Source organism: Sus scrofa, chromosome 16 (assembly GCF_054392235.1).
Source record: "Sus scrofa isolate SSC_HxYL_T2T_F1_AM1 chromosome 16, Sscrofa_HxYL_maternal_Yorkshire_Landrace_v2.0, whole genome shotgun sequence".
In the NCBI taxonomy this organism is placed as follows: Eukaryota; Metazoa; Chordata; class Mammalia; order Artiodactyla; family Suidae; genus Sus; species Sus scrofa.
In genome coordinates, this window is record NC_139398.1 from 87,437,500 (window position 1) to 87,450,981 (window position 13,482).

A 13,482-nucleotide genomic window follows, 5' to 3' on the forward strand; every position below is an offset into this window, starting at 1 on the left:
GACCCTCTGCCCCAGAACAGGCACGCTGCCTGCGTGGAGCTCTCCGTGGTCCTGCGAGGTTCCCCGTGCAGGGACTCGAGACAGGCCTTGCGCATCGCCTGTCGTCTCCTTTCCTATTTACAGCATCCAGACACAACGGTCCCCTCCTGGACTCTTTTTTACTTTAAAAATAAAACTGCAGAAACCCACAAGGTATAACAACCACCCAGCATAACAATTAATATTTGAAAAAGTAGATTTGATGTATTCGTTTCAGATCTTTAAAACACACAAGGCAGGGAAAAAGACCCACCCCAGCAGGCTGAAGTTGCCTAGATCGCCCTCCTCAGCTGCAGGCACCTCTGAGCCGGCTCCCTCCATCATCGCAGCACCTCCGGCCGCAGCACCCGTCTTCACTCCCATAGGTGCTCTGATTATGCTGCAGTGATGACTTGCTCTCCTGCTCTTTATGGGGCCACTTCCTCCTCACCCTTAAATTCCCTCAGACTGCAATGCGGGTCAGGATGCAGAGGAGAGACGTAAATGAAAAATATGTCCAGTTCATCGTATTTAATCAGGAGCTTCTAAATGTACTCCTGAAAACATAAGAGCATTCCTACAGGGCTCAAAATTTAAAAGGAATGCTCCTTTCCAAATCACTCTAAAAAATAAACAAAGGAAGCGGAAAATAAATCATAAAAACAAAACGTGATAAAAGACAGAACTCTTCAGTGTAGCAATCAGGAAATGAATTTGAGCTAGCTTATTAAAGGGCAATGTCCATTTCCGATGTTGACAGAGACGACGATAACAAATGACATTTAAAACTTTGAATGAGAGGACAGGCAAGGAAATGCCAGATGAGTTACTAACAAAAAAAGCAGTGGGGGAATCTTATCAATGTAGAATTAGAGGCAAAAAGCACTCAGCAGGAAGATTACCTTATACTGAAAACAGATACAGATTCTAAAGTGGAAAGTTGCAAAAAACAACGGCATTGGAACATAAAGCAAAGGAGTTTCCTGCTGGCCTAGTGAGTTAAGGGTTTGGCATTGTCAGGTTGCTGCTGTGGAGCAAACTGGCTCAAGAACTTCCACAAGCTGTGGGCACAGCCAAACAAAACAAAACAAAACAAAAACAAAAACCAAAGAACGACGACAAAAACATAAAGCAAAGACTATCAGAAGTACAAGGAAAATTTGACATGGAGGAAAAGGTTGCAGAGAATTTTTAACGATATACCTAATGTGTGTGAATTAACAAGCTACGAAAACTTTAAAAAAAGGTGCTATTATTGCTAGAAAAAGGCCCGAGGCTACAAAGGAAAACTCAAAATCCACAAAGGAGAAATCACACAGAAAACTCTCTACTCTAACTACTGTGTATGTAAAAGGAATAAAAAAATGTTTAAATAAAATCCTCCCAAATGTGTGAAGAGTAGAAAGGGCTCTTTCAGACAAAAACTAGTTTTCTGAAAATATTTAGATCAAAGCAAACCTAAGAAGTACAGCTGAGACTATTTGGGACAGAATCATCAGAATGTGATTAAACTTTAAAAAAAAATCTTTGCTGTAGTAAATTCTTCATCCACATTTCCACTATATTTCATGGAATCCTAGTACTTATATCCAGTTAGAAGCACTGAAAAAAGACCTGGAGCTACAGGAAATTGCTAAAGAATCTGCTTGAATTTCACATGAATGCCAGCAGAAATCCTGGAGGGTAAATTTACAAAGGAGTGCAAGGTACGGATATAATGTGCCTACTTTGTGAGAAGTAATTTTTTTGAGATTGTCTTGTAAATAAATGGTTTATGTAAAAATTAGTGAACTATGGCAGTTTCGGGTTTTAGCTCAAAAACTTCTCAAAACAATAACAGTTTAAAAAAACTTGATCACTTAGTTAAAGATTAAAATTCCAAATATACAGATGTCATTTAATAGTTGAGGCTTACACACTGCTGGTGACAGCAAATGACTTACGGTAATAAATATATACAAAAAGGTACCTACAAACAAGGGATACGGTTGCACATGAGCAGTGACCTGGGGAAATATATGAACTGCACAGATAATTTGGTTTAAGGAACGTCATTGTACTGAAGGAAATGTGGTTATTTAGCAGAAACACAGCCTTAAAAGCTAAAAATACCCTTGCCAGGAAGAAAGCAAATGAAGCATTCCTTCTCAGCAGTTACGAACACAACAAAAACCTCTCAACCAAATGAGATTAGCAAAAAAGAAGATCAAGTCAGATATTCATCAATTAGGAAATACAGACGAAATTATCATGATAAAAGTTAGAGTCAAAGAAAACAGGTTAAACTTGGAGAATATCTAAAGGAAAAATAACCTACACCACCCGAAGGTCTAAGCTGGCTATCCCCTCTGTGCCCAGGGGCAAAGCCTCACCTTCGTTTTTGATCTACAGGGACTGCATTTGCAAATCAAAACAAATAGATGAGCAGCAAAGAAAGCAAAGGCATGAGCCCCACGGCTAGAGCAGAAAACAGGACAACAACCACACCAGAAAACAAGAGTGCTCAGAATCGTGATCTCGAAGGGGGCATTCCTGTTAAAACTGTACAAGAATCTCAACAATTGCCTCTAACGAAACATTGCTCTTGAGTTTCTTGCTAAAGCGAAAGGAACAATAATAACGACAGCTTCAAATCTTGCAAAACCAGATCTGCTTAAGATATTTGAGAATGCTGTGACTGCAAAGCTAGAGAACCTAAGCATAACGACAGCAAAGAGTTGACCAAGGAGAGCAACGTGGATGGAATTCAAGCCTAAGGGACGTAAGTCAGAAGGAAGACAAATACCCTATGATGCCCCTCACACCTGGAATCTAACATACGGCACAAAGGAACCTGTCTACAGAAAAGAAACAAGTGCATGGACACGGAGAACAGACGCATGGTTGCCAAGGAGGGGGAGGGAGCGGGATGGATGGGAGTCTGGGGTTGGTAGATGCAAACGACTGCATTTGGAGTGGATAAGCAATGGGATCCTGCTGGACGGCACAGGGAACTCTATCTAGTCACTTGAGATGGGACATGATGGAGGACGATGGGAAACAAAGAATATGTGTATATATAACGGCCACTTTGCGGTACAGAAGAAACGGATAGAACACTGTAAATCAACCACAATACAAATTTTTTAAAAAAGAGTTGGAGTTTATAAAATAATCTTAGCTGCATGGCTGGATGTGACAAATAAACACCAATAGCTTTGTTTTATCTTGGTTATGAAATGTATGTGGGGACACAGTCTCTTTCACAGTGAAAAGAAATCAATTGTCCCAAAAGTAACCTTAGCAGAAATGTGCAAGATTTATAAGAAGAATGTTACCAAGAGACCGAAGAGACTGTTTGGAGTCTCTTCTGCCAGAGGAAATTATCATGATAAAAGTTAGAGTTAAAAAAAATAAAAATGATAAACTTTCATGAGCCTGTTCAGGTTAATATGGGTGGAAAGGTGATTTAAGGGCTGACAATAAGAGTATCATCGGAGCATCTAGCATGAAGACGTGTCCACACAGACCAAAAAAGTGATTGAACTTTTTTTAACAGTAAGTTTATTAATCTCCTTGATTCCCATAACTAACACAATGGCCCACGACAACTGGTTAGGTTAGTTACTAGTAAGAGAAAGACGGCCAGACAAGAGAGAATAGGGCCAGCATCTCTTCCTGTGTCTTTCATCCACCCAGGGCAGAGGCCGGCGAAGCAGGAGCTGAGTATCACGTCTGAGTTAGCCGGGCTTCTGCACATACGGGCCACTCAAAGGAGCAGCAACAGAAGGAAAATTCACAGCGAGCTCTCCTGGCTCTCAGACAGGCCTCCCTCTGGCCAGGTTCACCTTCCAGAACCCAGGGGCTCAAGTCAGCCAGGACTCGCTCAGATGCTTTTTTTATACCACTTTTTTTTTTGAGAATTAAACTTGATAGACTTTTTTATTTACTTTTTTTTCCCCCCTGTGGCATGCAGAAGTTCCCAAACCAGGGGCTGAACCTGAGCCACAGCAGCGATGAAGGTTCATGGCTGATCTTTAACCGCTAGGCCCACTGGGGAGCTCCATGACTTACTCAGATTTTTGAGCTTTCTTGAGAAGATCCTAACTATTTATTGTTCACAGTAATTACAGTCAGAAAAAGGGCCAAAGTTTATTTGATAATAAAATTTCCCTGCATAAGCCTTCCATTTTTAGTTAAAAAGAAGCCCAACCACATCAGGAAGAGTTTTCTACGTAACTCTAAAACCCTAAGAGACTCTAAAAACTACTAACACCAAGAATACAGTTTCCAAAGGAAAACTCCTGGGAGGGAGCCCCTGGTGGGGAAGATGAGCCAGGAGAAGTGGGGAGGGAGCTGATGGGGTGCCCAGGGGGCCGGGTGCTGGGATGCAGTCAGAGACCATACAGGACACAACCTCAGGCACGTCCTGGAGGCCTGTGTCACCCGGCATCTTTAGGTCCAGCCTCTGCAGGGGGGCGGCCACAGAGGCAGTGCTCTCCCAGGAGAGGAGTGGGTCCTGACCAGTGCCTGTTAGATTTTCACAGAGGGGCTGAGAGATTCAACGGCCTTCCAGCGGGAGATTTATTTTACACATCTGGTAATAAGCAGTACACTTTATTACAGCTATTTATCTCTGGAGTTTTCAAGCGCATCTGAAGTAAGAAATTCTGTTTCAAGATATAGTTTTGAAACATGTGAGGTACTTAAAAAAAAAAAAAAAGAGGAGTTCCCGTCGTGGCTCAGCGGAAATGAATCCAACCAGGAACCATGAAGTTTCAGGTTCGATTCCTGGCCTTGCTCAGTGGGTTAAAGACCCGGCATTGCCGTGAGCTGTGGTATAGGCCAGCAGCTATAGCTCCAAATCAACCCCTAGCCTGGGCACCTCCATATGCTGCAGATACGGCCCTAATAAGCCAAAACAAAAACAAAAACAAAAACAAAAAAACCCCCAAACCAAAAACCAAAACAGAGTTCCTGTTGTGGCTCAGTGGAAATGAATCTGACTAGAATCCATGAGGATGCAGGTTCGATTCTTAGCCTCGCTCAGTGGGTTAAGGATCCGGCATCACTGTGAGCTGTGATGTAGGTCGCAGACATGGCTTGGATCTGGTGTTGCTGTGGCTGTGGCACAGGCCAGAAGCTACAGCTTCCATTAGACCCCTAGCCTGGGAACCTCCATATACCACAGGTGTGGCCCTAAAAAGACCAAAAAAAAAGTGCCTTAAAATTCTAATTCTAGAAAGTGGGGGGAAGACCACCCCAGGCCCGAGAGTCCTGATGGCTCACGGCAAGTGACCTGAGATGGGAGGGCTGCCCCGTGGCACCTTCACGGTCCCAGCTGAAGGCCTCCAAGACATCCCCTGCTCCCTAAGAATGCCCCCCCTGTCCTGTGCTGCCAGTGAAGCCACCTGGTGAGCCCGCTGGAGCAGGTGCCAGAGGCCTTTGCACCAGCCTTTCCAGGCTTCTCTTATCTCTTGGCCCAACCTCCCCGCCTGCCCAGCACCCACCAGTGAGAGGAGTGGATTCACTGTGGGTCACCAGGCCTCCGACCAGCCGGGATGGGAGGGACATGAAGACAGAACAGGCCTCCATGGGGAGAAGGGTCAACACTGCCCTTGACCTTAAACCCACTGCTGTAGAGGTGTGTAAGGGGCGGAGGAACGTTTTGGTCCACAGAAGCAAATGCAAAGGGGAAGGAAGATCAGTGAAGTGACAGGGTTCCAGACTCCTGCCTCTGGGACGCAGCATCACTGCTCAACCTCGTCTGATTAGCCTGTTATTAAAGAGTTATGTGTTGGGGCCAAAACCCTACCGCAAATCTTTAAAGAGATGAAGTGGCAGGAAAATTACAGAGATAAAAATTCATGTATATAATCCCTAGAGAAACAGCATTGAAAAGCTTTAAGTGGAAGGTAAGTGCATTGACAAGGAACCTAAAACAAAAACGGAATCATGATTTTTCGGAATTTTGGATAATCTTCAAATTTCTCGTGATACCACCTGAAATAAGAAACAAAACATAAGTTAATTTTCTCACCGCAACGTTGAACAGAGGCTACCGAAAGGGACAATATTTCTCATTCTAAAGGGATGCTGAGTGTTTTAAGAGCAGTGATAAAAATTCTGCCATCTCAGGTACACCGTTTGGCTGTGTCAACATCATGAAGAGTTCAACACATCCCACAATAAAGCATGATTCCCCACGACGGAACCCGCGTCATCCACCTGTCTATTGACAAGGAGAGTGACAGACCCGCGGCAGACACGCTCATCAGCAAATCGAGGTGTGGTCTTTGCAGACTGGGGGAGGGGAGGGGAGCCCAGTGGCTGTACCCTGAGTATCTTCTGGAGACTGACAGTTGCCCCCAGTCCCCAGGATAGAACTCCTGCTCTGGACTCCTCGTCTGTGACACAGGCACCCAGCTATGGGCCCGGAGACCCTCCAAGGAACCTGGGGACATGCTGCACGGGTGACTCATAATCGGGCCCTGCACTCAGACAAACAGGTGGTCTCAGTTTGGACATAAATCATGGAGCTAAGTTTGAAAAGCAGCAACGAAGTGGACAGAGTAAAAATGAAAAATAATTTGATGAAATGGAGAAACAGGCAGCGGCGGGTGGGGCGGGGGGTCTCCAGAGGCTCAGAGGAGGGTCGAATGGACGAAAAACAGGGGTGGACAATGAGTAGCTATTTGTTAAGATGGTAGAAATACAGGAAAACAGCAAACTGAAAGTGAGTCAGCAAACTCCTGTCCATATTAGATAAAGTAACACTGTCCCCTGTCCCCCGGCAGACCGCCCTGGGCATGGCCGGCACTGCCACGTGGGCGGACACGAGCTGCCCAACCTGACTCCTGTAGGCCTGGGCCACGGTCTGAATGTGTACCCCACAGACATGGAAGAGCCCAGTGCCCGAGGCGCTATGTGTGTGGCAGGTGACGAGGTCACGGGGTGGGGGGCCTCAAGCCCGGAATCTGTGCCCCGAACAGAGAGGCCCCAGAGGTGGGCAGGCGCACGCTGAGGTGTGTGGCGTGCTGGGCCCACGGGGGCCTGCTTACAGCACAGAGACCTCTACCCGGGGTTCTGCGAGCATCGACGTGGGCAAAGACGCCGATAGAGAATGGATGTGTGTACACGTGTGCCTGCCTCACTTTGCAGCACAGCAGAAATGGCCACAACCCTGCACGTCGACTCTACTGCCATAAAAGTTAAAAGAAAGGGGCCCAGGGCCCCCGCCTTTCGCCCTGGGAGGTGACAGCGAGAAGGCACCACCTGCGACCCAGAGGACGGCCTTTCCCAGCTCTGGCCACACTGGCACGCGGAGCTCCTGTTTCCAGCCTCTAGAACGGTGAGCAAGAAAGGCTGCTTACAAGCCCCTAGTTTATGACTGTTCGTTCCAGCAGCCTGAACAGACTTAGACAGCCTGCTGGGATCCAGGACTCAGCCTGGGAGCCCAAGGCTCAGAGCCTCCACGGGTCAGCAGTGTGGACATTGCACCAGGAGCACAGGAGGCGAGCCCCCTCCTGAGGTCCCTGTGCTGTAAACAGGCCCCTGAGGGCCAATCTCGCCACACACCTTGGCATGCACCTGCCAACCTCTGGGGCCTGTCTGTTCAGGGCACAGATGCCAGGCTTGAGGCTCCACTCCCGTGACCTAACCACGAGGACGAGGGCACACGGGCCTCAGCAGGGCCAGAGTGGGGCCAGCGGCAGAAAAGCAGCCAGAACAGGACCGCTGAGCCCACGCGGGCCCTCGGACAGGGGCCAGGTGCATGTTCAGGCTCGTTGTTTGATCACTCAGATCACACGTCCACCTCGAGAAGTCATGGGTTAAGGGCAAGCGTATGTGTGTACGTGTAAATTTCTAAAAGGACAAGTGGTATATTTCTGTCACTTTTCTCACTCATTTCCTATCCCTAGGATCAAAGCTGTCACTGTTGTGACACTGACCAGGGCTGGATACCAATTCTTTTTTTTGGCCACACCTGCAGCATGCGGAGGTTCCCCGACAAGGGGTCGAATCAGAGCTACAGCTGCCGGCCTACACCACAGCCACAGCAACGCCGGATCCTTGACCCGCTGAGTGAGGCCGGGGATCAAACCTGCGTCCTCATGGATACTAGTTGGATTCATTTCTGCTGAGCCATGACGGGCACTCTGTAAATCGAACTTTTCTGAACTTACTTCCACTAAACTGAACTGATTAATTGTTTGGCAATTAAAATTGGTTTCACACTGATATCAATTTAAACCCCAAAGGAATGAAAAAGAGCCTGTTCGATCGACGAGTCTTTCTGCAAAGCCTATCTTTGGGTTTTTCTTTAACAGACTTTTTGTTTGGAAAATGGGATGGAGGATTTCACTTTCCACTTCTGCATGTTTCCTCTTCCAGGGCTGAGAGGGGCATCCCCGTCCCCTGCTTTCATGCGGGAAAACCTCTTCACAACTGACGTGATGGGCTTGTGTGCCCTGCCCCCGTCCCTCTGTCTCAGCGTTATTATCTCAGTGCTTTTTATTATTAGAAGCCCATCGATATTCGCTTTATAACATTTAATCTATGGAGCTCCCGTCGTGGCGCAGTGGTTAACGCATCCGACTAGGAACCATGAGGTTGCGGGTTCGATCCCTGGCCTTGCTCAGAGGGTTAAGGATCTGGCGTTACCGTGAGCTGTGGTGTAGGTCACGGAACACGGCTTGGATCCTGAGTTGCTGTGACTGTGGTGTAGGCTGGTGGCTACAGCTCTGATTAGACCCCTGGCCCGGGAACCTCCATATGCTGTGGGAGTGGCCCTAGAAAAGGCAAAAAGACAAAAAAAACCCCAACAACAACAACAAAAAACAAGCAAATAAACAAATGTAATCTAACAGCTGGCCATGGATAGCATCTTCCCCCAGAGTCGACAGCAGCCGTGAGAAGGTGGTCTTGGGTGCCCTGTAGCGGGCGGGGTTGGGCAGGTGTCGGCGCTGTGGGGGGTGGGGGAGGACAGGGAGGAAGGGGAGGAAGGAGATAGTGGGTTGTTGTGACTGTTACATGAATCTGGTTTTGTTTTATTCATTTTCTAGGACCCTGTTAGATGGTTTTCGCCTAAGAGGATACCAACACATTATTGCAGCCAAGTCTGTTTACAGTGGACTCTTTCTGGTTCTGAGAAAAGTGTTTTGTAGAAAACTCACACGAAGGCGTTCCCGTTGTGGCTCAGCGGGTTAAGAGCCCAACTAGGATCCAGGAGAATGCGGGTTCGATCCCTGGCCTCGCTCAGTGGGTTAAGCATCCGGCGTGGCTGTGGCTGTGGTGTAGGCCGGCAGCTGCAGCTCCGATTCAGCCCCTCGCCTGGGAACCTCCCTATGCTGTGGGCCATAAAAAGAAAACACACGCACACAAAGAAAACCAGCCTGAGATTTGGGGAACTCATCTAGCAGAGAAAACCAACGGCCTCAGGCTGGTGCTCACGGCCTCTGCTTAGGGCCCAACACTTAAATCACAGAGGGGCTGGTGCGTGGGTGTCTCCGGAGCCAGAAGCAGCAGCAGCTGTGGTCTCACAGCCCGGAGCTGGAGGCTCCCTCCTGCCTCTCCCGGCTCCCGCCGCCTCTGGAATTCCTTGGTGTGCGGCACAGCCCTGCCTCTCTGCCTCCGTCTTCCCTCTGTCTCCACATGGCCATGTCCTCTTTGTGTGCGTATCTATGTCCAAATTCCCCTCTTTATAAGGACACCAGTCCTACTGGACCGGGGCTGGACTCGTGTGATCTTTTTTTTCACATGTCCACATTATGGGAAATATCCTGGGCCAGGGTCAAACCTGAGCCACAGCAGTGACCATGCCAGATCCTTAACCACAGGGCCACCGGGGAACTCCGACCTTTTCTTCACTAACCCCCTCTGCACACGCTCCCGTGCCCAGGGTCAGGGCTTGGATGTGCTTTGGGGGTCACAATCCAACCCACGACAGCAAATCGTTCCTGCACTCAGCCTTTGTGCCACTTTCGCGGCCATAACGCCTTTCCTGAGCCCCTGCTGACCTGAATTTTCTTGGTGCCCCTGTCTTTGCAGCAGCTCCATGGCCCTGCTGCCCTCACTGGCTGGAGGGAAGATCACTGAGCTGACTGATGCCTCAAAAACAGAGGCTCAGAGTTCCCCACTGGCCTGGGGGTGCGGTCCCTGCAGTGGCTCATTTTATCGCTGTGGCTTGGGTTTGATCCCTGACCCGGAAATTTCCACAGGCCAAAGGTGTGGCCAAAAAAACCTTAAAAACCAGAGGTGCTTCTCTCCTAACTCTCATGCTTTTGATGTGACGTCTTCAAATATTAGCTAAACAGACATTTCAGCTCTGTCCATTCTCCCTGTCACCTCTGTATCTTTCGGTGCGGGGTGAGTCTGGGAAAAAAGCCTAGGGCTCCTGCCTCTGCAAGTCCGTATGCCTCCTGCTATGCTGTGACACCGCCTATTCTGCTGCTGGTCTCCCATTTCTGTCGTCTTCCCCAAAGAGATTCCAGCACCGCAAAGCAGGATGAGGTCACACATTTGGGAGGCTTCCGTGTGGGCAGCCCCAGGGATACCAGGGCATGTTCCCGAGAGCATGAAGCCAGGGAAGCAGAGCCCAGAGGACATGAGCTGTCCACGTGGGGGCCGGCGTCACCGGCCAAACTCCCAGCATCGCTGTGGCATCAGGGAACCATCCCGATGCTGGGAGATGTGACCTGAAACCTATCTGAGGCTTTGTTCCCTGAGCCTCGGTCTCCCCACCTGTTAGATGGGAAGACGCCCTCTAAGCTCGTGTCGGCTCTGACATCCCCGGGTTGTTTCTCATGTTATCGGTCAGAGGGACCACAGGAGCTCTGGGGGATCTGACAAAGGCTGGGGCCCCGTACTTTGGAAAATGATGTGATTTGGGGGTAAGGTAACCCCAGAGCTCATCAGGGACCCCAGACCCGCAGAGTGGGCCACACTTAGGGGAAGCGGCTCTGCGAGGGCCCGGGGCTGCCTCTTCCGACTGTGGGGTCAGCATTCCCAGTGTCCTGGCGCGCTCCACGTCACCCCCATCCCCTGCCTGACGTTAACTTGACTGTTGAGTCCAGCAGCGGAATTCAAGGAGGCTCAGCAGGAGGTGGAGCAAAGACAGATGCCACTGTGTATGACAATGACAGCGAGCCATTCTTCAGACATCTATCCGCGGGGGTTTTGCGTGTTTGGTTTTTTTGCTTGTTTTTTCTCTTTATGGCGGCACCACAGCATATGAGTTCTCGGGTCAGGGAGTGAATCTGAGCTGCAGCCGAGGCACCACCGGATCCTTTAACCCCCCGTGCGGGGCCGGGGATGGAACCCGCTCCTCTGCAGGGACCAGAGCCGCTGCAGTTGGAGTCTTAACCCACTGCACCACGGTGGGAACTCCCATCGGCGTGGTCTGGTACTCACTCGGTGAGCTAGAGCCTGGTACACACCGGGATGCGGCAAAGGTTAATATGAGCCCTTCAAAAAACTCTCACCTGGAAGTGGCTCCATCAAGGTCAGAGAACAAATTAAAAATGCGGAAAGTGTTTGAGCACGTACTGGTGATGTTGCTGAGCCCTGGTGCACAGGACGCAGAAGGTGAAGAGGGCGAACGCCGAGCCCTGGATGGACCAGCTGGCCAGGGCGTAGCCGCACCACTCCACGACCTCCCCGAGGTAGTTGGCCGCGGTGACATACTCAAACAAGCCCCCTGCAAGAGAGCAGACCAGGCACACTGCCCATCAACGGAGCCAGGAGAGGCAGCCCTAAGAGTAACGGGGGGCTACCTGCTCCGAGAACATAAAAACCAACTCTGGGAAAACAAAGCCTCTCCGGCATCTTCATCGGTGAAACCCAGCCAGCACGGCCCTCTCCCATTTCACGTCTGGCAGTAACTATACGCAGCTATCAAATGCTACAAACTTTCATATATCACTTCACCAGTTAATGAATCTAGATGACACACCGAGGCTCGGAAGGGGAGCAGAGCTTAACAGCTAAGGAGCCAGCTTGCTGATGGGGGCCTAGGTGGACCTCGGGACAAAAAAATTGAAGAAAACATGAACTTTCAAGGCCAGGTTCACTCATTCGTGCACTCACCAAGGCTTCACAGATCCATCGAGGCCTGGGAGGCTGGGCCGGCCCTTCCTTTAAGCACGCGGGGTGCCGTGTGGCCGGGACCCCCCCCCCGCACCTGGGCCAGCACACCTGAGGCAGGGTGCAAGGGTCTCAAGGGGCAGAGCAAGGCGAGGGGGCCCGGGAGTCCGGCTGGGGTGGAGCCAGGTGGGGTCGTGGACGCTCTGAGGGTAACCTCAGGGTCGCGGGTGAAGTCACTTCGGGTTTGCAGGGGCTTTGGGTCACCCGTTCTACTGTTATGCCTGTGTGGTTTCCAGGGAGATGAGCAGAGGGATTTCAAGGACACGATGCTGTCTGCCTCCCACTTCTGCTCCGGTTTTAGTTTCACCTGCTCATCTTTAAAAAAATGTATGGATGTATGCATGTATTTTTTTGTCTTTTTAGGGCCACACCTACGGCGTATGGAGGTTCCCAGGCTAGAGGTCAAACCGGAGCTGCAGCTGCCGGCCTGCACCACAGCCACAGCAACGCCAGATCCCAGCCTGGTCTGCGACCTACACCGCAACTCACCGCAATGCCCGATCTTAACCCACGGATCGCACTGAGGGAGGCCAGGGATGGAACCCGCATCCTCACAGATACTAGTCAGGCTCTTAACCTGCTGAGCCACGACAAGAACTTTTTTTTAATTTCCAGAAAATCGATTGTTTTCTACTTATCTCTATTTAGTCCTCTGGATAGTCTCTTGCTCCCTTATTCGTGGTTTCAACCCCTTTTTATTTTTTTTGAATGCGTAAATATTTACTTTACAGGCTGTTTCTGTGGTTTCCGGGAGCTGTGCTGCTCAGGGCAATGCCGTTCTGACTCGTGGCGCCCTGCTTTCTCCTGGGCTCTACGAACTTTGTGGCCCTTGCTCCGCGGTGTGTGATCTGCTGGGCTCTCGGAGGCCTGAGTTGAAGGCTGGTTCCTCGCAGATCTGGGCCTTGTGTTGGCCGCAGGTGTGAACACACCCGTCCAGGACCACAAGGATTCTAACTCAAGGGTGGATGTTTTCAGACCAGGTGAGCGGCACAAATCTGGGCTACGCACCAGGGCGAGGGCCAGCTAGTGGATTCAGATCCTCCCAGGTTACGCTCTGGGCTCAGACACACAGATTTCCCCTCTGTGAGTCCTCCCCTTTTTGATGTCACACAGATGCATTTAAAAATTTCACCCAACATTTCAACTTGTTTTTGGAGGGAGGGTCAGTCAAGGTATCTATTCTACTCTATTGCCAGACGTGAAGCATTGGACACCCCTTGACAAGTCATAAATTCCTACTTAAACTCCTTCCAGACACAGATACGACCAGAGTTTCCTTTTTGCTTCATAACCATTTAGTGAGCCAGAACTGCTACACCACATCCGAGCTGCATCTGTGAC

At 49.7% G+C, this 13,482-nt stretch overlaps 1 protein-coding gene across 3 annotated transcripts in view; it reads right to left on the reverse strand.

Annotated features, from left to right (window-relative positions):
- Nucleotides 1–217: 217 nt before the first annotated feature.
- Nucleotides 218–13,482, reverse strand: part of SRD5A1 (steroid 5 alpha-reductase 1) — a 29,668-nt gene continuing 16,403 nt past the window's right edge. Inside the window, exons 4-5 of one of the 3 annotated variants that reach the window (XM_003134156.7) lie at nt 11,545–11,695; nt 218–6,000 (exon numbers count right to left, since the gene is read on the reverse strand). In XM_003134156.7, coding sequence (XP_003134204.6) covers nt 5,934–6,000; nt 11,545–11,695 — 218 coding nt within the window. In that variant the 3' untranslated portion in view covers nt 218–5,933. Of the gene's footprint in view, nt 8,631–8,734; nt 11,696–13,482 lie in introns of all 3 variants that reach the window. The other 2 variants (XR_014830772.1, XR_014830771.1) reach the window with 2 other exon arrangements.